Here is a 23,510-nt window from a genome sequence, read left to right as displayed (position 1 = left end):
CATTAGACGTAACTCAGCTTCATGACAAAGAATTCTTCAAAAAAAAAAAAAATGCTTCTGGGGGTTCCCATGGAGTTATTTCCAAATAACAGTCCACTGAGGAAAAACATAAAGGGCTGGAGGGGGCTTTTGTTCGTTATTCCAGTTCTGACTACCACAGAGTTCACTCACAAAATCACTATGCCAGCGGATGCCCCATCCTCGCCTGCAATCCAAAACCATCTCTAGCTGCCTTTTCCCCACCCAGGCCTGTTTTATGCTGTGCCCTGACACAGGGGTGCAGGTAAGAGATTACAGAAGTGATTGCTAACTTTCATATAGGCATTTAATTTCTTCTTCCTGCTGTGCTTCACGGATTTTCCTCCTATTTTCTCAGCCAGGCTGCAGAAAAACCCAGGCCAGCACAGCCCCTTAACAGAAGGACGCGCTCTTCTAACAGGGCAGTCCCAGCTCCAACCGTAGCGCAGGCACCACCTCGCCCCTTGAAGCTGCCCGGCCACGCAGAAGAGCAAGCACTAGCACGAAGCGCTACCCAGGGGCCTCAGCCTAGGCGCTGGGGAGCACGAGCACAGCCTCACAGCCCTCCGGTGCCTGCCCCGTTCCCTCCACACCAACCATCGATGAGGCTTCGGCTCATGAGGAGTCTGTGTCTTGAAAGTCACTTCTTGAGGATGTCCCCCAGAATACCCACATCCTATAAGGCCACCAGAGGGCCAGATGTTTCAGACAGTCTCCTTACCCTCAAGGAGCAGTACAGCAGCTGCTGGCAGAGGCTGAGCTCATTGCGGGATGTTGCCCACCACAGGGTCACCCAATCAAGCTGAAGAGCAAGACTTTGGTTTCAAGGTCACTTGCTGCACCTGCTTCATTTCTGCCATTCAGATATGTTTCTTCAGCTAATTCAAATACAAGAGTGGAACTGGCTGTATTCTCATCCTCTCCGTCGGCTTTTGCCCACTCCAGAAAGCCACAGCCATAACTGCAGGGCAAAGAACAAAACCTGTTACTCTGTTTCCCCCATTTGATGCTTGTCTCCAGCTCCACTCAAGAACAGAGGCTCTGGATTATAGAGAGGCCTTGCAGTGGTGGGAATAAGCATTTCCTCAGCAGAATGAAGCATGACGACAGTCAGCAATGAGGACCCTAGGAGGGCTTACAAAGCGCACAAGAGGACTGCGAGCCCACATGTACCTCAATGCTTGCAGCTGGAAAGAGAGAGAGAGATTCACAGATGCTCCAAACCAGCTACTGCTTCCCATCTTGCCTGGCGTGATACGTTTGCTGCGGACTCCTCTGGCACTGAGAAATCCTGACGGAGAATGCTTTTGGTTTTTTTGCTGTCAAGTCGGCAACAAATGGAGACTCACCTGGAGACAACACTGACAACAGTCTCAGAAGACCAACTGAAAATACCACCACAAGGTTGAGCATTTGCTGGCACAGAGAGAACCCTCACCCAAAAGGGCTGCATGTGCACTGCCGCTGCTTCCCCGTGTGGTGCCATCACCTCCGAGTCGACAAGGATGCTGCCACTCAAAAGGATAATACTGCGCTTTAATGTTTTAGAGACAATGGACTTCTACACAGTAGAACAGCAGGCTGTATGTACTATACATATATACACACCGGTTGCAGTTAAAGCTCATGTATTTGACCAATACTAACGTTCCAAAAAAAATGCACCAAATCTTACAACAACAAGAATCTGAACAAAATCCAAGGCCACAAGTATAGAGAGGTATGTTTTAAGGACTACAGGTCACAGAAATAAAAACTGGTGGTGGTGCAATATGAACTTTATCCTGAATAAAGATAAGTGGTTAAAATGCAACCTTTTCATTACCTCAGGAGTAAGACAGTGTTTTAGAAAAAATTAACAGTTTCAAACAACTAAAGCAAGTAGATAGAAACAAACATTAGTGGGTGCCTCTTTGGTCCTCAAATTCTCCTGCCAGCTGCTGAGCTAAAAAGAGAAAAGGTTTTACTCTGAACTTCAGACAAGGATGATTTAAGGCTTTTTAACTGGATATTTGAAACACATACTGAACTCAAAAGTGGCAATATCTGTTCTCAATCATTTAAGGAAAACAAAAGCCAGAGAGTTAGCCTATTTTATGAATGTGCAACACTGCAGCTTGGTCCAGAAGAGCTTGTTTGTGCTAGCAGAGAAATACTTTTATAGCATCTAGCAATACAGGAGAAAGGATATCATAAAGGTTTTTTTTCTAATAATACTGTGAAGGTCTTCAAGGTAAAGCGAGTGTAATCAAATATATGAGGTTATTGGCAAAAAAAGGGTGGGTAGTTACAGTAATAAATAAAGATGGGGATTTTTTAAAGCCTTTCTTATTTATACTTTCTAAAGTTCTTTTGGCTGAATGGAAATTCAGCTTGCCATAAATTTTACATTGTTTCTATTATGGGTTGAAAAGGGGAGCCTGAATGTGTAAGAGTTAGTAAGATCTAGCCTGCCAGACTAGGAACTGCCTTTTAGGTTTGATTACAGAACATCTTGGATTCATATTCAGCAATGCAGATATGACTACGGGAACATGTACTGTGGCCATCAGACGCCCTGGTGGTTGACATTTTATTTTTTCAGTTTTGCCTCCCGTGCTTAGTTTGAGAAGGGTGGTTTCCATTTGTGCATCATATTTTCCCGATTAAGAGTTACAAAACACTCATTAAAACGTAATAAATTGTAATAAATTGTAAGAAGTTCAGCCAAGTCCAGTGGACTGAAACGTTTTGTACCAACACTGCCACATACAAAAATGTGGTTTAATTCATGTTGATGGCCCTGGAAATACTTTTCTCAATTGCTCTTAAGAAATAAGTTGTCATTTCAGATTAATTCGCCCTGGAATGACCTGAAAACAGGCAGAAGAGGTACAATGAACTGTGTTCAAGATTTCAGCACCCACCTTTGGTCCAACATTTAAAAGAAGCAAATCTCGAAATGTTTGAAAAGTAATCATTGTTTTCAGAATACCATACTAGTTTTAGCTCCTCGGTCTAATGAGCCCATGGAAATCCAAGATGAAAAACTCAACATATAAAAATCACTAAAAATCTCTTTGGATATCTTAGCTCTTTGCAGACATAGACTCTGGGTTTGTTTTTTTTTTTTTCCCCTCTTCAAGTTTGCTTTAAAAATAGTCAGAAATTGATAGTTAAAATGGTCAGATATTCTGAGGCACAGAGAAGAAGGTGCATAAAACCCTTTACACTGAGATAAGGCTGTGCCCCAAATCATTTAGCAATTAATTCCCTGCATGTTAAGAGGCTAGGAAAAATGCATTTTTAATTCTCAAATAAAAAAAAAAAAGAGAGAGGATTAATACTTGCAAGAATATAAAACACCACCAGAGGTAACATCTCAAAGTAGTATAACATACATATCCAGATATTGAAACAGCCACCAAAGGATTTGTAATAAAATATAGTCAGAGATAATTCAGGACCATCCTTTTCAGGCAGTGATACAGTATTTGCAGCATGTAAGCGGTCCTACAAGGATCCACAGCCTTTTAATTGTTTCCTATGCTGCACTGTATTTATTCTACCAAACAGAACTATTTCATAAATATCCATTTCACTCTCAAACCCCATTTTTCTCCTAACGGCAGTATCTTTCATGTTCCAGAAGAAAAAGCATTTTCAAAACCCTATCCACAGCTGTGTAATTCTGTGACAACAACAGTGTTAGAAATCCAGGATGAGCCTACCTCATCATTACAGTTTTCACTTGCCATCAAAAGTCTTTCACTACACAAAGACTATGACAACAATTCACAATGATTTAGTTTAAAAGTGAGATGTAGAAACAGATAAGAACAGTGACACTGGACAGAACAACCTCCAGAGTGCATTTAGTGAATGGCACAGTTTCAGCTCCTGATGAGCGTCAAGAATTCTTCACGGGTCTTTGGATCTTCCCGGAATACCCCCAACATTGTGCTGGTTACTGTTTTACTGTTCATTTTCTGTACCCCACGCATGACCATACACATATGCCTAGAAGAAACGAGAGCAGGAGACAATAAATCAGTCAGACTGTAAAGAGATAGGTAATCCTGCAAAAAGAGAAACACATGTTTCTTACAGGGTTAATTAAACTCTGTGGACTCTATATTCCAAATGAACATCTATCTATAGCACCTCAGCTTTCCTCTAGGGAAAAGACAGTCAAATTCTCAACTCCTGAGCACTTCCCTCTCCTCAGATCCTAAGAAAATTCCACTCTTCCAAGATGAGCTCGGATCACAGGGATGTGCCTGTTGCTAGACTCGAGCTCTGCTCCGAGGAAGCAGAAGGAGCACTGAGGCAGAGCATGGATTCAGCTCAGCTGGGACCCCTGACAGCACCGCCGGTTACCACATCTCTGCAGAGGGTAAGGAGGCCCCCATTCGAAAGGGCTCTAATCCACCAGCCCTTTTTGCTGAACCAGGCAAGGATCACTTTTGCCTGCATGAACACTGCCTTATAAGCAAGCATAGGACACAGTTAAAGCAGTTGAAGAGCCAAGAGACAACACACAACAGTTCTGCAGCGTACAGCTGGCATCACACGCACAGTCCGAACACTACCGCACAACAACCCAGGCTAACTTACGTTGCTTCGATAACCACTCCAACTCCAGCAGGCTGTAAGGCTTCTGTGATGGCTATTGCAATTTGTTTGGTAAGGCGTTCCTGGACTGAAAGGACAACGGAGAGTCCAGAATCAGTGTTAGTTCTGACTAGCATAAAGTATCTGCATACTACACACGGGAGAGCAGATAGCATCAAGTTATTGCATTCCCCCTTCCAAGAGGACCTGATGCCCCCTAGCTCTGCTCTTCCTGCATAAGCTGTCTGAGGAGTAGTAGTACCAGACCCTATCTTGTATTTAGTTTATTGGAACAGACTTTTTATTTGCTTGTTTATTGGGGAGTCATTTTGCATTTCACATGTTTGCAGGAATTTGCAGTACCATGTTTTGTTATAACAGATCTCGAGTGTCTCATTATGCAGTTAGATTTTCTTACTATTTTTATTCTATTTTTATTCTTTCAGTTTTTACATACTTTTTCGCTGGATTTAGAGCTACGTTATTGACTCCTTACACATTTCCTTTTTAAGGAAAGAAAGTATGGACAAAACCAAGCAAATTAGGGAGTCTGTTGTCCTGCAAAGCTTTATTTCCTACAGCTCTAGCACCCTCTATTTTCCAGTCTGTCATCTAATGGTCACTTAAAGACTTCTGTTGACATGAACAGACCAAATTTAAGTACAGAACAATGAGACCAGGCTGAGCCCAACCCAAATACTCAGCTCCAAAAGCAGTCTCTCTTCCTTCAAGAGTGGTTTTCTAGAGCCGGAACTCAGAAGGAAAAAGTGGTCCCTCACAAGGGGTCCACGCCAAGGGGAACAGGGGAGATGGCAACAACAGAACAAGGAGGCAAAATATCCAGCCCTTCCATACAGCCTCAGTTAAACATCTGTGTCAAGAACAGTGTTCTTCTTAACACATTGTCTTATAGGTGAACTGCATCTGTACAAATTTAATTACCGGTACCCTAAGCTGGCTACCAAAGGACTGCACACACTAGGAAGAAAATCAGCTATTTACCTTGTAATCTTCTACTGTATATTTCCACAATCCTAAAAAAACAGAAAAGAGGGAAGAGACAAGTTATTCCTATGTGAGCATTGTCTAACCTTCACAGTTAATCATGCATTACCAAGCAAGAACACTGCACTGATCTGTGCCCTTCCTGGAAATCCAAGTGACATGATTCTGCTGCTGTGCCCTTCCTGGAAATCCAAGTGACATCATTTTGCTGCTTGGCCTCTGGCTGGCAGGCATTGCTTGAGGACTTCCCTTAACACACCACAATGTTTAGTGACAGGCTGGCCCTAACCCCACCCCAAGCACTCTAGGGGCAACCCTGTCACTTCTCCTTAGGGCTTCTGTTGTTTGGCTGTTACTTTTGAAGCACTTGTACCAACACCTACCTGGAACATACCTTTGCAAGGGAATCCATGCCCAAAAACTCTGAAAGCTAATCCTGGAACTGAGGCCAGACTACCTCCTCCTCCTGCCTCAATCTAAGCTGAACACTGTTTTAAGGACATTTCAGATGGTTGGACTTCCAAAAGGCTACTGAACTTGACCAAGAGATGCTTTGGATTCCTGCATTTAACCACTGACTTAACTAAGAACAAAGAGATTTTTTTTTTTATTTAAAACAGATACTCTCCCCTAATGTATCACATCATCATTCACATTCCACTGCAGGGATCACCTCAGTGCCGCTCTCTAATGTGACTTCACATTTAACCCATTCGTGGGGCAATGCAAGTGATATCATCATCATATATGACCATGGTGCTATAATCCATATATTTAAGAAAAGTCTTATAGTCCACCAAGTTACAGAGTGGTTATTCCTGCAGATCTCAAATGCTTAATTACATGTCAAGTGGCCATGTAAAGAAGCTGCTATAGAAAGAAAGCTCCGATGCCCATCTGGCCAGACTAGACAAGAAACAGACACACGCTGGCAGCCTGAGGCATTAGTTACAAACAACATTTCTGACAATGAGACTTGCCTGCTGTTTTGGAGAGAGAATTATATGCAGAAACCCCCTTCCAGAAATGAAATGGTTGTGTTATAGCTACTCTAAACAAAGCAAGATAACATTTAGATTAAATATATGGATAGGAAAAGTTGATGCTGGCAAATATTTTTACAGTTGTATTAAACAAACATGCTTATAGGGCTTCTCATATGCAAAAAGGGTTATTTGCATTAGCATTTCAAGCCTGAGCCTAAAACACAAAGAAAGATGTTTGTTTACTGAATACAGGTCATCCACAACTAAAGAAACTCACCACATTAGACTAATCCTATTAGGAAAGATTATACCTACAGTACTAACAGCTTCACAAATCTTTGTCTGAACACGGGTTGCATTATATAGAACCAGGAAGGGAAGTACGATTTGGCCCACCAATCTCTTTTCATGGTAAGCGCTCAAAAGCAAGTGAGGACTGAGAACATTTTGTTATACAAGAATCCAATCTTTTCACTATTATAGCATATGAGAGTTTCACCCTAACTTGAAAAAGAGGCAAATTTTAACCTTTAAAGCACAGTACAGGAAGCCTTGCACATTTCCAAGCATATTTCTATACTGAGAGAAGAAACAGTAGGGAAATTATATGCTTTCAGCACGATGTGGCCCTTGCATTAAGGATCATTCAAGACAATTTTGAGCCTCTTTTTATCTCTGCAATTCAGATATAATTGCAGATCATAGCAAATAAATCGATTGATGCAGATTTCAAATGTGATCCTTGATCGTGAATTCACGCCCTTCAGAAACAAAACCAAGTGCTAAAGGCATCACCTCTTCAGGAAGAACGTAGGTGCAGCCACAGTAAGCGCATACGAAAGCTCAGCACTGAACTGCTTGTTTCAACCTTTTAATCAGAGCCCACTCTGATTAAAGTGTCCACTACTATAACCACTCCTGAAAGACAGTCTCCCCGTAATATAAGGTTACATTAAAAGAGGCTTGACCTCCAGTGGTCTTTCTGCTTCCAAACCACATTCATCACTCCGCAAACAGAGCACAGAACAGAGCTGACTGAATTTAAAGCACTCTAGCGTCATATCCTACACATTTCCTACCCACTAAGAAAACCCAGCAGGCATGCAGATTTACAAGGCTAATTCTCATTAGTGTTACTGGAACTACAAGAAGATTAGCAGATGCATCAAGCAAAGTATAAGCAAGTCTTATGTGGTCTTTCTGAGCTACAGCCAGTTTCCTCAGATTTGTTTGTCAGAAGAGAACCTTCCCCTCTGGTATCCCACAATCTGTTTTTTAAGGGAGCTACCATCCCCTTCACTGCTAGAACTAGAAAGTGAACAGATTCAGTACAGCAACTGATCCAAGGGCACTTGCCGGAGGAAAAAGCTATTTTACATAACAACAGAGTTTCTCAAGTGTATCATAATTCTTTGTTTCTTAGGCTGAGTCTTATCTATAAAATCTACCCTCAAGCTCTCTCAGCAGGTCTCAATGAAAGAAAAACGTCACATTTATCTGAAGAGTCCGCTAAGAGATATGAAAGCTCTAGATTCAGTTCAAATCCAGAGACACTGCATTCAATTACAGCTTGGAAGTTGGGGAGTTTTGTTCTTATGGGTCACTATACATGCAAGAAGTAAACAGCTAGAGATTCCCACTGGTTTTGGTTGTCTTCTTTAGAATGAGCAAGCTTTCCTGCTTGTTCTTGCTCCTGTGTTCCCTGGAGAATCCAATGCTACAGCTCTACTACAGTCGATTATGACGTGAATTAACACAGAGCTCTGAGACTTATCTGTTCTCCTCACAAAAACTATAACTGCTGAGGATTGGTCTGAATCCAAATTGAGGATGCAAAGTGTGCTGAGCTTTAGAGGGAGACCAGATTAGAAAGATTAGCACAGTGAGCACAGCTTGGAATCCTTTTTACAAATTGGCATCACTTTCACTACATTAACACTTACCTAGCAAGCTTGCTGAGCCCGAGTACTTGTTTGTTAGGAAGATAGCCAATATGTACCTAGGCAGAGGAGAGCAAACCATTAACAGAATCAAAACCTCACTACCAAATGCATATGAAACTCATGCATAGAGAATGAGATGTGCATTCACCCCAGAACCAATTCTGGAACAATCCAGAAGTGGGATTCATACAATTCCAGCATGTGGGAAGGACAAGCCACCATGCAAGCCTGAAAGATTACGGAGCTAACAAAGACTGTAAATGCCTGGTGAGGTGACTCAGTGTCCTGGTGAAGAATAGGTAAGTTTTCTGAGGGGAAGAAATATTACAGCTTTTCAAGTGCCAAGGCTTATGTTCCAAGTCTCGCGAATGCTACAAAGTACTACTTTTGGGTACAAAAAGCAGTCCTCATTACTCAGCACAGCATCGCTCATCTAAAACAAACATGCTTTTCTTTCAGGGCCTAAAATGGGTTTAGGAAGAGGGAGAGACAGATTTTACTTTCTATTTCCAGGGGAAATTCTGATGGCAAGAAGTACTTAGCCACCAAAACCAGGCTGCACTTACTAATTTTTTTTTTTTTAAGGCCAACTCATGTGCTACTGGCAGTGTCATAGATTACTGTATGACTAAGTCGACTTCCATCCTACTTGGATGGGGATTTACTGAACATTAATACTGGACTATGCTGAAATAAGTTCTTGCGTAGACAAATGCTCGGATAGGGAGGGAGGGTGGAAGGGCATTTAGTTTCTTGTTTTAGAAAGCAACATAGGCTACTGAATTCCAGTGGGTTTACAGTTGTAGCAGACTGTAAACCAGCATTTATGTCACTGTACCAGAGACTTGAAAAATTAGCCAAGATACAGTAGGGGAGTATCAGTGATGGATTCTCTCTTATGGCTTTGTCTAGAGGCCCCATCTCAACATCCTGTATTGCTGTACCTGCAATAGAGGTACCACAGTGCACCTAGTTACCTGGCTAACTTGCTCATTCCTATCACTTCTGTTGGGTAATCAACCCACTGACACCTGAAAGACATGAAACATTTCAGATCAAGTAAGAGACATAACTTAGAAATAAGCATTGAATCCTGTTCCCCATAGAGTATGTTTGTGAATTTTTATTTTTATTAAGATAGAGCTGCAAATATAAGACCTCTTGATCGGTACTTGCAGACTGTTTGATGTACCCAACAGGAGAATGGTTAGTCTGAGAATATTTAGAGGCATACCAAGTCATTTAGTAGACCATTATACGAGCAGGACCGATTCGGTGTTTGCGAGGAGATTTCTCCAAACCACACAGGCTAAACAGCTAGATGCAAAAAGAATGCATATATTGCCACAGAAGTAATTAAAAGAATATACACAGTATGTGTAACCAAGAAAAACAGGCAAAATAGAAAACTTGCATAGAATAAGAAGTTACTTTGTTTTCTACTATAAAATACTAACAGTAAGGAAAGAAAGGAGACAAAATTGAGGTGACTCCACCAGCTAAATAAGTGGTTTCTCTTCAAGTACTTCGTTTTTGGGAGACAATCTACTTGGAAGACACATGGCACTGATCAGATTTTACAGAAGACGAGCGCTTGCATTCGCCAGCCTATGATTACTTTATGGTAAAACAGAGGGATTAAAATAAGTGTGACTGTGGGAGTGAAGAAGCCGAGATTTGCAGAAGCGATTACCAACTCCAAACCCTTCATCGAGTTTACAGTGCCTAACTTAAGAACCCTTTTTTAAGGTTGTTGACACTACAATTTCAACACCATCTGACATCCAAGCCCCCTCTATGGGAATCCCAACCAGAGTGGCCTCCTGCTAGTCATTTTTGAGTATGGTCCTTCTGACTGTGCTTGCTCATTTAAGATAGTGCCGCTAATCAGAAGTTTTTTCCATTTGCAGGTTCCTGAGATGAATGTGCACTAGATAGCTCTGAGCCAGTAGCGTAATCCATGACAGAGCAGAGCCAGTGTGCAGGGTGAGCTAGTTTAATATCAAGATGTCTGCCCTCAAGGCTTGTTGCTGCTTCACTAAGAAGAGCTTTGATACAAAATGTCAGAAAGCATTAGATTAGTTAGACTAGAAAGGGTAGATCATTATGTTTTACAGGTTTAAATCCAAATAAAACTCACTTTAAGAAGGTCCTCCTTATTTGTATTCTAAGGATTAATTTCTGAAATCATAGCCGTAAGTGGTAAATAGTTATAGCTTTAAAAAAAGCAGCTACAAAGTCTTTTGCATGTACTTTAGGTCTTCTATCCCGTATTGCAGTATTTAGTTTGTGAGAAAGAGTTACCTTTCCAACAAATGGAACGAGGTGATGCTCACACAACGAGAACATGTCTATGTCCTTCACAATTACCATCTCATCATGATCTTCATCAAAGATGGCGTCATTCAGAACATCTGAAATTAAATATTTGTATTAAAAATGTTATACACAGAAGCATGGAAAGTCCTTCCAGCCAGTAAGTGAGAAAGCTACACATTTGCCATGAGCTGCCTCTAAACTACAGATTTTAGGGTTAAGACATAGGAGACAAGTGGGGATTAACAATGCAACCATGCTTTGTTTTGCATAAGATCACACGATTGGCACAATGCTATGTCAGACTCCCTATGTGCTATGCCGAGAGAAGGTCAACGGTGTTTTATTAAAATAGTATTAGCTTGTGCCAGGTTTGAACAAGCCTAGCCTTTGCAGAATTACAGGCGTTTTAAGTGTAATTGAGACAAGAGCTGATAAAGCCAGTGCTGAAGAGGAGAACCCATCTAGAAGCGGGCTTCCATGTGCCTCCACATACCGCAAGCAAAGCTCAGCCCTAGTTTAGAGAAAAGCTGAGCCATCACAGTCATTTCTTCACACATTTGAACACCTGCTTCACTATCTTCCAGGAGGTTTTGCACGCAAATAACAGTCTCTACAGTTCCATCCTGAAGCACACCAGCCAGCATCTGTGCAGGCATACACAAATGTCTAGAAGAGGCAGACCTGTTGCCACAGATCAGGGAGAAACATGCTCTGCCCTGTACTGCAAGCGGGCACACAGATGCGTACTCCAGCCTGGCTCTATGTTTCAGAATTAACAAAGGATATGAAAAACCCACAGAGACAGAGGAAGGAAGAGAGAGCTCTTCTAGCAATAAAAGGGCTTGGGGCTTTGCTAGTCTCAAAGGTCAGCAAACAGATCCTCCATCAATTTTCCAGATTTAGCAGTCCCCTGACAAGTCCCCAAGCATTCCTGACACAGGTTACAGCAGATCAGCATAGACTCCACAAAGGCTGCAGAGAGCTGGACCACGTTTGGAGAGGCTGAAAGTAGAATAGCCCCGAGGTGAGAGACAGAGCTTTTTTGAAGAGAGAATTGACATTAGCTGCATAGAAGAGCTGTTCAGCAAAAAACACTGCAAACAAATAACTTGAGGTCACACTGACTACTTGGAATTGCTTCCAAAAACTGTCAGTGTCACACATCGCATAGCCAGAAGAGAAATCAGGGGGCTCAGAGACTGCCCAGCTTCATCCAAAGTGGAGCTTGACACCTCCAGTGATGATTACAGAAATCTATAGCTGTGTCTGCTCTGTTTGCCTTTATGCCTTCCCCTGATGTGCACGTACACCTAATGGCTACCATCTGTTGTCGATAACATATCATCATCATGGAGCATTTTAATTTCCTGCTTGCTATCAGCACTACACAGGTAACCCTGGAAACTGCGTGCACAATATTCTGTCTGCAACTCACGTTCCTTCCTGAGAAGTGCTGACAACCTGGAAAAGAGCGAGGCTGAACCCCAGAACATTTTTGATTTGGTCAGAGGGTAAAGAAAAGAGGGTATGAAAGCAGCAAGGGAACCACTTCATACAGGCACAAGAATTTTTTTGTTCTTCTACAAATTTTAGAGTCTAGTTTACATCAAGCACTGCCGGAGAGGCATAGTATCTTTTAGCGTACATGGGAAACACCACGAACTCGTATAACGATGAGTTCAGCCAGGAATGGCCAGAATCTGAAGCACAGCAGGCTCAGAGGACAGGCAAGAGGAATCAGAGCCGCAATCTAGTTCCTACCTCTCTCCCGAGCGCTCTGCAGATCTGCAATTTCCACAGCAGAAAGGCAAACAGTGTTTTTATGAAACCTGCCGCTATGCACAGCATTATTAAAACAAAATCCAAACAGATCCAAGAAGCATCTCCAGAGTGACTGCTGATGTTATTAGACTACCAGCTTGGCTCAGACCAGCATTGCTGGGAACGTATCAGAGCCTGATGTTAGATATGGATTTACGTCAGCCCACGCACGGAGCAGACTGTTCAGAACAGTCAAGAATGGCCACATTCTCATTACAAGTCATAGTAACACGTAACACTGTGTAAGGCCCAAGCCAGCCTCAACAGAAGGGGCTTCAACCCAGAGAAGTTGTCAAACATATATAATTTTTAAATATAAATGATGGATCCTTACAGACTTCATCTAAGGAATCTGTTACTGTGCTGAAGAGCTGTATTGTACTACGGAGAGAGCTGTTAGCCCTACTTTAAAGCTGGGGAAAGAAGGTTAAGTGACCTATGAAGTGTCACATAGGCCACTTCAGGGACAAAATACATCCCTCCCGTGGCTAAAGCAATTGAACAGGAACACAAAGGTCATATTTCTTTCACAACCCCCCTTCCTTAGGCTACAACCCAGGGTCATAACAGCTCGTGTAATGCACAGGGAGTTTTCGAGGCACGTAAGCAAACAGATCCACGTGTCAAGAACATAACCGTGGGTCTGTAAGGTCCTTTGCAGTTTTCATTTGTATTGACTTTACCATTTTTTGTACCTTAGATTTGTTGAATGTTAGCAGCAAACTGCAGCCAGATCACAGATGATACCTGACCAGCTACACAACTTCTGCAGTTGTACCTGCAACGATTTCTGTTGATTTTAACAGTCAGCAGCAGCTATTCCTTGAGGAGGAGGGCCAGAATTCAACAAGAAAGAAACAGGCTTACCGTTAGCCCTTCCAATAATCCCTTCACAACTGCCAGGTGATACAGGGGAACAAAGGTAAAACAGAAGATGGAATAGAAGGCAGGGCTCCGTGCCTGAACGACTACGGCCCTAGAAAAGAACCCTAGTCACCCATATCCTGCTGGAGTCCTTCCTGCACACGTTTTGCAAGTCTGTTCTCCTGAAAACAAGCATAGTTCAAAGTCTGTGTCTGTCCATACACCTCCCCCTTGAAATCTGAGTCATCTGTTGACAACGGAAGAGAGTTGGGCAAAAGTAGCTGTGACAAGATGCTGTGCTACATCCCACCCCGTCACTGCTCTTCAGTGATTACCCTGGATAGACTTTATTGGCAAAGGCCCTTGTGCAGAGAGACAATAGTGTTTTATCTAACTTTGCCTGCCTTTTATTTTTTGTGTTCATTCAACTTGCAGTAGCATCAACTACTAACAGGGTCCCAACAACCTGTAGCACATGTTCCAGAGAGATTAAAAGACCTGAAAGGACAGAAAAGGAAACAGGGCCTCAGATTAGACAGGCCAGAAGCAAAGCTGGGGACAAATTCATATCTCTTACCTTGTTCTTATGTTCTGTCTACTAGGCCACACTGCTTACTTCGCTAGCTTGATTACTTTCCTCTGAATTTGCTCAGAGCAAACATTTTAGGGCCTGCAAGTAACTCCAGACTAGTATTTCTGCCACTGAGGGTAGGATCTAAAAGTTGTGTTCCTCCCCAAGCCTTTCCCAATTCACACAGTGCAAGTGTGACAGTTTTATACTGGTTACATCTTTCAGCTCTAAAATACCGACCTGCCTCTCTAATCTGACTGTACCTTTTCCATCCCTTCCTCCTAGGACAATAGGTTCTTCACAGCAAAAATGTAGAAGTCCACAGGACTTTCAGAGGAAGGGAAGGCCAGAAGTAAATTCTCCTACAGATCAGATGTGCTCCCCCTCAACAGGCTACTTAAACAAGCAAAAAAGCCTCCCTCTCAAGTGAAGGGACCCTTTTATTCCCTCCGAGTATCATCTACGTAATCCTCCACGTCAGTAAGAGGATATGACTTGCGTCTTTTTTGCGAGCAAGAAGACAGACGTGTTCTTACCTAGTCTCTTGGCCCCTCAGAGTGACAGCTGCCCTCACTCTGAGATTTTACTAGTCATGACTGCAATACAGCTGTGCTTGAGTGCTGCCACAAAGCCCTAACCATAAGCCAAAGGAGACTGCAAATACTATTTTTGCTCTCCACCACCTCAGAAAAACTAAGGGAATTTACTGCTTAAGCCTGAACACATCATCTTAATGAAAACCTAAGAATCAGATAAAAGTATGTGGCTTGGAGGAAGGGAACATGAACAAACCTTGGATATACAGTCAGGGGCAATCTCTAGATTATTCCAGCCAATTTTTCCTTTGGCCCAGAGTTCAAGTCCTGTTGTAGAGACTTTAGAGGGTTGTTAAAAACTAAATGGTGACCTCTCCTGCAAGGTAGCTGCTGAAATAGAGCAAATTATTTTTTCTCTGCTTTATCTTCAAAAAGAAAGTTGATAAAAGCAAAAAAAAAAAAAAAATCAGAATTGGATGAAGACATAGAACAAGAGAGACCTTTTGGGATTTTGCGTCAGAGGAAAGCAAGACGACCTGTTGCTATAGAAACTATTTGCATGGCTTTAATGTGACACGGGAAAGCAAAAGCACCTCCGGCAGCAAAGAAGATAAAGCCCACCCAGCAGCTGGCTCAATAGGTGAGGAGAGCAAAGGATCACAGTACACTGCAGAGCAGCACTGCATCAGCTTCACGTTTCAGATGCCCGATTCTCTGGCTGCTTTTGACTATGCCTGTAAACGGAAGACTGAAATGGTCGTAGGTTGTTCTCACTCTGGCTTAAGTTGCCCCGCTGCTTCTCACCAACCAAATAATCCGTGTAGCTGTGTAGCTCAGACTTCTTCCAGCTTTCAGTAGAAGTACACTTGTAGTACAGCTTCAGAAGTCAAAAGCCCCTGAGCACCAGAAGGACTGATGCGCATTTCCCTGAGGATCACAACAACATCTCATTTTTACTAGTTAAATAGGCAGGAAGGTAATGAACCTTCCTCTATTCCAGCATCAGCAGACACATTAGAGGAACTGGGCTGAGGATTACCGTGTCAAGACGATGGAGGCAGTCTCAGGGACACACGATACTGCTCCTTGAGCTAACCCAGCCCAGTAGAGGTGCAAGGCATAAGGTGCAAGGATGGGTCTAAACCCATCGCATGGCTCCAGGTTGTCCTCGTTACAGCCTCCATTCTCTCTCCCTGGTAACCCACAAACCCCCCAAACTGCAGCAGGCAGTGACCCTCCTAGGAACAGGTTCAGGCCTTACTGTCACATAGGCCTAGAAAGGCAGACATAGTATGAGGGTGAGCAGAAAGTTGCACAATAAAGTTTCATCAGTCTGAGTGGATTGCAGTACAAAGCCGGGGTTGAGTTCTGCTCTCCCAGGAGCAAAAACTGACTCACAAGAACACCAGTTGCAGGGGATCTTGCATGTAAGAAATAGGAACAGATAATGATTTGGAAGATGCTCCTGAACAGCAGTGTGATGTAGCCAGAGGCCAAAAATGGTTCATTACAGTAGAATGAAATGATGCGTGTTGGCAGGTACCTTTGACTGCCTTTCTGGGTAAAAATTCCTTTTAAGATCGAGAAAATTTGAACACAAACATAATCCACATACAGCAAGAGGCATAGGGCTTCTAAAAGCTAATTGTATGTTGGGGAAACCAATGGACTACAGAGTCAAATTAAATCATCTGGAAGGAAATTGCTATAAAGCTTTCAGGTGCTCCTGGGTAAGTAGTCAGATGTAGAGTCAAAACTGAAATTTGGGTGTTAACACTACAGAATAATAGTTAAATAAAGTAGTCCAGACAAGCAATACAAGAAAATTACTATAGCCTTTCAGTATTAAAAAGATACTTTGTTTGTGGAATTTATTGTGCATACAGAGTAGAGAATCATACTACAGTAACACTCCTCTATATAAAGAGTTTAGATTGCTGCAGAAAGTTAATGACTTCAAGTTGCTAAGAGCAGGAACATTCTGGTTACGCCAACTTCACAGCAGAATTACTTGCTTCAAGCAGTCTTGAAGGGCTCTAGAAATAGAAACAGCCCAACCTGTAACATTATGTTTAAGTAGGCAATAAAGTTCAAAAGCTACAGAGAATTAAATAGGTATTAGCACCATGTAGCTTCCTTGCTGTAACATACCTTCCTAACAGGAAGGAGAATGAGCCTCAAAGACTTTACAAGTTTGGGAAATATTAGTTATCACTGCCATGCCAGAGAACAGGAAATAAAGTTCAACTTCAGACAGAAACATTCGTCTCAAAAGCAAAACTGAACTCCTCAGTTACTAGAAACAGAACTGAATCAGATGTGTAATTTTAAGCATATTTTGTAGAAAGTAAAGAGAGGAAAAGCAATATTGTTATTCAGCTAATTGAGCAATACGTGCATGAATTAATTTACCTATACAGAAAGCATTTTGCATGCTGCAGTGAGAGATTCAAGTTAAGAAATCAGTTGTTATAGACTATTGTCTGTAATAGTTATCACATAAAAATCAGCTATTACAGACTCTCAGATGAAGCCAAGATTAGGTTTGGAGAGTCGTCCTAAACAGATACATTTATTAATATCAGGGAAAGCAGGGTTATGGAGACACTCAAAATGTATCAATATTTCAATAACTGTTTCAGAATGTCTCATGTCATAGGAGGTGCTGCAAGTCTCCCATCCACGCCGCTTTCTGAAATTGAAAGAAAAGGTAAAGTTGAAACAATGCTTTGGAAAAGCAACACGAAGCGATAGAGAATCTTTAGTAGGTAAGATCCTAGAGTAGATAGAGGTTAAGAGATTTAATAGATTCCTGACAAAACACCAAACAAGCTTAGCAAACCTAGTATTACTTGAGTATTAATGGGGGGAGGGAAGGAGAGAAGAACACTGAAAAGTCCTAGAGTCCTAGTTCTCAGCAGGAGCAAGTTTCACTTCATTAAGTACCTGTTTCAGCATAGCAGGCTTCACCCATTCGGGAGTGAGGGTTGAGGGTGAAAAACAAAAAGCCTTACTCTGAACAACTCTGCTTCTCTCCCACCTTTTGGTATATGAGGAACAGGCATGACCATACCACCAATAATGCTGATATTCAAATTATTAGTAGTTTAGACCGACTTGTGTCGGAGAAGCAAGAGAACGAGCAGAAACTGCTTTCCAGTAACAGGGAAGAATGAAGTAACTCACCAGCTCTTAGCAAAGGACAGTGTTGCTGAGCAAACAGCCTTGCTTGTTTAAGGCACTGCCTGTCTATTTTTACATTGTGATACTTAGCATCTCTCCTCCACAGCAACCTGGGTAGGCTTTGAAAAAACTTATGAGCTTATTCCACTCCTGTCATCTGTCAATATACCAAATCCACAGAGATAAGGTGAAAACAAAAGTATTAAGGTTGTATTTATTCACTCTTCTCCATAGAGGAGTGCATAAACTAATGAGAGAGGGGAAATGCAAGATGCGCACAATTCACATATTGGTCTACTAGTATTGGATATAACTAGGTATTATTTACTTTAAAATAAAAACTGCTAAGTGACTTTATTGTGCAGATAACTTCAAGAGAAATCAAATGTACATGCAGCCTTTCAAACCATAAAGGTTGAGAAAGCAAAGTTTTCTTCTTTAGTATTTGATTTTCGTTTCTCTACTAAACATGCTGAAAGGGCAGCCAAATCTGCCAGCATACTTGAATGCTCATGTACTGATCAGACAAGTCTTGCAGTTTTTAATAACAGTGATGTTGGTAATGAGTTAACTACACTGTTTAATGAACATGCTGTTTTGTTTAAAGTGCTTGCGTGTTGAAAACAAGTTAACTTCCTGCTGCAGTTGTAGGGAGCTTGTTGAGACCTCTGTCCGATGTTTCCTACAGTATTGCACAATCAGAAGCAGCTCCTTTTTGTCTTTTGAAGCCAGCGTCACTGACACTTGCCATTTCTAGAACTCACCATTTAGCTCTGTTTAGCAAGATTGACTTTGAAGTCTTCAGCTTTAGTTACAATTTAGTACTACTTGCAATCTTGTATTTCCATGTTTTTACTCATTTACTGCATTTGCACACACTTGCCCTTTACAATGTTTATATAGTCTCTCAGTCATCACCTCTGAGCAACCTTAAGCCTTTATTAGAGGAGGAATAGATCTCTTAAGGTTTAGTCTTTGTGTGGCAGACAATTCCTGAATAGGCCACAAAGAATTAAAGGCAACCAGCTACTAACAGTCAAGCTTACTTTTATTTACCAAGGGTACAGGTCACTATTTTGTTACATATAATTCTCCCAGGAGCATGAATAATCCATGATAATCTGACCCTCACCCAATATAAGAAAAAAAAATGGAAGACAAAAGCACTGCATGAAGCTGAAAAGCAAAACTTTTGGTACCCTGTCTGCTCTGCCACCCTTGCCAAAACAAAGTTCAGGAGACTTCTGTTGTAACAGCCAGCATTTTGAAGTCTGCTCCCCAGATGGACTTTATTTCAGATCCCTGGAAGCATTTTTCCTCCTCCAGTAAAAGCTCGATTTCTACTACTACAGAGTTGAATCAATATATTTGAACACATTTTGTCAAAGAAAGAGCTAGTGGTTGAGGAGTAACAGATTTAGCCAGCCAGATTTAGACATCCAGTAAGCAAACTGTTAATGACACTGAAATACACTATCCTGACTAGCTGTAGAATACAGCTCACAGAGATGAGAGGCAAAGCAGGAACACTTACTCTGCACTATCAAAAACAAGCTATGAAATGTATACAGTGCAGATTGAAAACAGCAGAATCAGCTTTGCTACTCCCAGAAATTTGAATGGGGAAAAGAAACAGAATTTAGATATCATCTTCCCCACACCACTACATAAGGTTTGGAAACTATGAAAAATACAAGTATGATTAAGTGTCATGGAAGCAAAATACAAACACCTTGGAAGGGAGATCAGTAACATCCAGCACATTTAAGCATGCCCCAGATGTATTAGCATTCTCAAATGTACCCTAACAAGACAGATTAAGAAAGAAGTTCACTCTTAGAGTGAATTATCAAGCAAGGTTTGGAGGAAAAAAAAAAAACACCACCACACATTTGCTGACTCTGTGCAAACCATGTTTTAAATCAGCAGCTTCAGAAAGCACTGTGGGGTTAAACTTCACTCCCCACTCACACCACTTCACTTTCTCCTTTCTACCCCCACCACAGAGGGTGGATTGCTGCAAGGCAGGCAAGGCCATCATCCCTCACCATACCCAAAGGCTTCCAGCAACCTGATTGCACTCAAGGACACTCAGAAGCAAGAGCTAAAAACCACTGAATGGCTAACCTAAGAGCAGTGGGCAGCATTCAAGGCAATCAAGTAGCTTAGTTTTGTAACCAAGCACAAAACCTGTGTCTTCACATAAGGTAAATTAGGTTTGAATCAAGTATTTCAAATGCTGCAGACCTATGGTATACTTCAGCCTTCACTAGATCTAATAATTCCAGATTATAATTTCTGCAAAGCTTTTTTGGTTCTTGCATGGCAAAGTGAAAGGCTATCAGAAATAAGAGTTACTTTCCCTTGCTTACATAAGATATCCCACCCCAACACAGAAGGAGGATTTTAAAGCCTGCAGCTATACTTAACATTTACTTCCTTGGATTTGGCTTTGTTGCTCTTCCCTGGCTGCACAATCAGGCAACAGCGTTTTCACATACAGGCAAGGGTTGTGAGCTCAACTAGGGCCAGCTGAAGTCAGGTGCCTGTTGCAGCATCTTGCCTCTGGCCCTGTGTTTATACAATCACAACCCAGAGCCTTCACTTGAAAAACCTTTCGTAATTCCTGTAAATCTCATCTTTTCATATATAGCAGTTACCTCCTGCCTAGTGAGAGGTATGACTTGAACTCGTACATCAGCCTCCCACAAATCACAGCCTGTACATGCAGGTGGTTCCAGATCAAGGAACTGAATTAGCTAGAAAATAAATTAGAATATAAAGGGGTTGGGGCTTGTTGTTCTTTTAGAAGCCCATTCCTGGTGCAGTCCGCAGCCTGGCTATGCGGGCAGTTGTACTGGCATAACCAAGCGAGTAGCACACTAAGATGCAGCAGAAGAGGCAAGTGGCCAGAGCTGCAGTTCCACAGCCAACATCACTCCCAGAGACTCCACAGCTGTTGGCTCTAGGCTTCACAATTTAATTTTTTTTTTTTCCCACATTTAAAGATCTCCCAAGTATAAGTTACCTCCACATCAGCTCTCACAGCCAGGTCCTCATCCACTAGTCATTTTGCTAGCTGCTAGGGATCTTTCCTTCAGTTACAGCTCTTTTCTCCTGTTTTGCTAATAAGAATGGATAGACTGGAAGCACAGCAATGTATTGAAAAAGAGGAGCACCTGGAAAGTAAAAAAAGGATTCCCCAGCTGACACAGAAACATGTGTTAATATCACCATTTCATTTTACTTTTGGAAAAAAAATTCGGTCCAAGAGTACCGCCACTAGCAGTGACAATAGCTTTACTCTTCAATATAATACAGCTCTCCCCCATTATAGATATTCAGGGAAAGGGACTATTCCTAACTACTCTGCACCAGGAAATGCATCTGAGCTATCCTGGGACAGGCTAACCAGGGTCCCTGAGAGTCCACACTGGAGCAGAAGGAAGAAGTTATCGAAAAGCCGAAGGGAATCAGTCACTCTTAACTGGCTCTGCACACAAGACTGGCAGCAAGATAAGTCAAGTCTTACAATAGGGAGCAACCTTATCCAAGTGCAGCATAAATATTCATGCTCAGAGACCATCACTAAAAAAAAAAAATCCTTCTGCTAGAGACTGGCAAGATTACTATGAAACCTCCCATGTCATACAGCAATGAAGAGACAAGTACAATCCCAAATGCCACAGGAAACTTATTCCCAGTAGATGAAGTATCATTCTGAGACAATGATGAAACCTCTTCTCAAACAATATTCGGTAGGATTAAAACAAAGAGGCCTGAGTGGAACAAGGATGACCAATGCAGTCCAGAGCCTATTTTTAATTGAGAGCCCAAAAGCCTGATTTGGTCAGCAAGGCAAAACAAGGGTCAAGGGAGAAATGCTATCCTAAGCAAAGAAAAGCTGAGACACAACACTGGCACATGAGTATAAACTGGCCAGGAGTAAGTGAATGCTGGAACTTAGAGGCAATCAGGTTCTGGAAGAGATAACAATTTTGAGAAGTGGGGAAAAAATAAGCAAGACTGCTTGCAAGTCAAACCACAGCATATTTATGAAAGAGGGTTATAGCAGGAAGCTGGACTTGAAGGTCCTTTCCAGTTTCCTGCTGCCAGCCGTAAGCACAGTCAGGCTTCTTCCATTCAGCTACAACACTGACGCAGTTTCTGGGGCAGGCTCTGTACACCAGGGCCCTGCTCAGGAAAGCAGAACACGCCTGGCTCACTTCTGACTTGCATTCAAAAGGCTCCTTGCTGTCAGTGTTGGTATCACTCATCCACTAACAGGAACTTGCCTTTCCTCCTGACAGGGAGTGAGGAGGGGAATTCCCTAGTTCCCAAGCCTTTGTTACTTGTAAAGGGTGCAATCCTTCGCAGAAGGGCTAGAAGAGAAAGAAGTTTCACTTGATGTGAAACCAAATCTTCAAATAGGATTCACTCAGCGTTGGAGCCAAGAGACAAATTCAGAGTTTCTGGTGATGAAGGGATCAAACTGCGCTAGCTTCCTCTCCTTGTACCCTCAGGGAGGGTCCACAGCCACCAAGCCGCGAAGACCTTCACCTGGAGCAGCGATGTGAGCCTGGGGTACCTCTCCACACCAGCACCAGTGCTGGGACCCTGAGATGGGGCAGGGATCTCCCCATCCTCCTCACCTCACTTCCTCAAGTTTCATCCTCAACGTACAAAAGCCTCACCTGATAAAAGCAACAACAGAACAGGACCTTTTTGGAGAATATTCCGAGAATCGACATTTGCTAATAGAAAAAAAAAAGTACTCCTACCTACTTCTGAACACACTTTCTGGCCAGGTTGGAAAAAGGTACGACAAGCTCCTAACTCCAGAGTTTGAAAGGTTGCACCAGAAGAGCGGAAACAGAAGCACTTGCTTTATCCACCCCAGCCAGCACCACACGAGTTTACAAGAAAATGTGAACTCCAGCAGCATGAAGTTAAAAAGAAAAAAAGAAAAAAAAACACACACACAACTTGATTTGAGGGAGGAAGCAGACAAGAGGGGACAGCACCCTGCCAGGCCACTGTTTCTCACCTACATCCCACAGCAGTGGGGCAGTCATCGGGCGAGCAGTGGGCTTCCAATGATGGTTTGTTTGTTTTAACTCTTAAAAAACGTTTCAAAAACCGCTAAGCAGGGCAGTGTCTCACTGAGCCTCCCTCCCCCCCGCCCCACCACGACGCAGGTTGTGCCGAGGGGAGGCCCCCCCCCACACCCCCGTCCCTACCCGAGATGGTCTCCTGGTAGCCCTTGGTGAAGAACTGCATGGCGGTGGCCGCCCTCCAGGGCGTCTTGAGCAGCCCCTGGCGCTCGGGGTCCTCGCCCAGCGAGCGCAGGATGGTGGTGTAGGCGGCCGCCAGGCTGGGCAGGCTCAGCTCGTTGTCCTCCTCGCTGCGCGGCCGCTCGCCCCGCCAACCGCCCAGGCCGCCGCCGCCACAGCCGGGGGAGACGCGCGGCTTCTCCGCGCCCGTTGAGGGCGGCAGCGGCCTCTCCTCCCGCGCGTATCCGTTACAGCTCCGCGCCGCCTCCATGGGACGCGGCTGGGCGCTGCGGCGGAGCCCGCCACCGCCGCCGCCGCCGCCTCAGGTCGCCTCAGCGCGGAGCCCGCCGCCGCCTCAGGTCGCCTCAGCGCGGAGCCCGCCGCCGCCTCCTCAGCCC

At 43.0% G+C, this 23,510-nt stretch overlaps 1 protein-coding gene across 1 annotated transcript; it reads right to left on the bottom strand.

Annotated features, from left to right (window-relative positions):
* Window positions 1-1,533: 1,533 nt before the first annotated feature.
* GCH1 (GTP cyclohydrolase 1) lies at window positions 1,534-23,510 on the bottom strand. Its single transcript, XM_068947511.1, has 6 exons — window positions 23,080-23,510; window positions 10,850-10,959; window positions 8,546-8,601; window positions 5,614-5,645; window positions 4,615-4,699; window positions 1,534-4,017 (listed from the first exon to the last, which is right to left on the bottom strand). Exons 1-6 carry the CDS (start codon window positions 23,381-23,383, stop codon window positions 3,891-3,893), a joined length of 714 nt encoding a protein of 237 aa, XP_068803612.1. The 5' UTR covers window positions 23,384-23,510; the 3' UTR covers window positions 1,534-3,890.

This window comes from Struthio camelus, chromosome 5, assembly GCF_040807025.1.
Source record: "Struthio camelus isolate bStrCam1 chromosome 5, bStrCam1.hap1, whole genome shotgun sequence".
Lineage (NCBI taxonomy): Eukaryota > Metazoa > Chordata > Aves > Struthioniformes > Struthionidae > Struthio > Struthio camelus.
This window is presented reverse-complemented; position numbering and strand designations above follow the sequence as displayed.

Coding starts and splice junctions, on each gene's coding strand:
- GCH1 (XM_068947511.1), bottom strand. CDS start 23,383: ATGGAGGCGGCGCGGAGCTGTAACGGATACGCGCGGGAGGAGAGGCCG. Junction 10,960..23,079: donor CTACCAGGAGACCATCTCGG/GTAGGGACGGGG, acceptor ATTTAATTTCAG/ATGTTCTGAATGACGCCATC. Junction 4,700..5,613: donor ATACAGTAGAAGATTACAAG/GTAAATAGCTGA, acceptor TTGTCCTTTCAG/TCCAGGAACGCCTTACCAAA.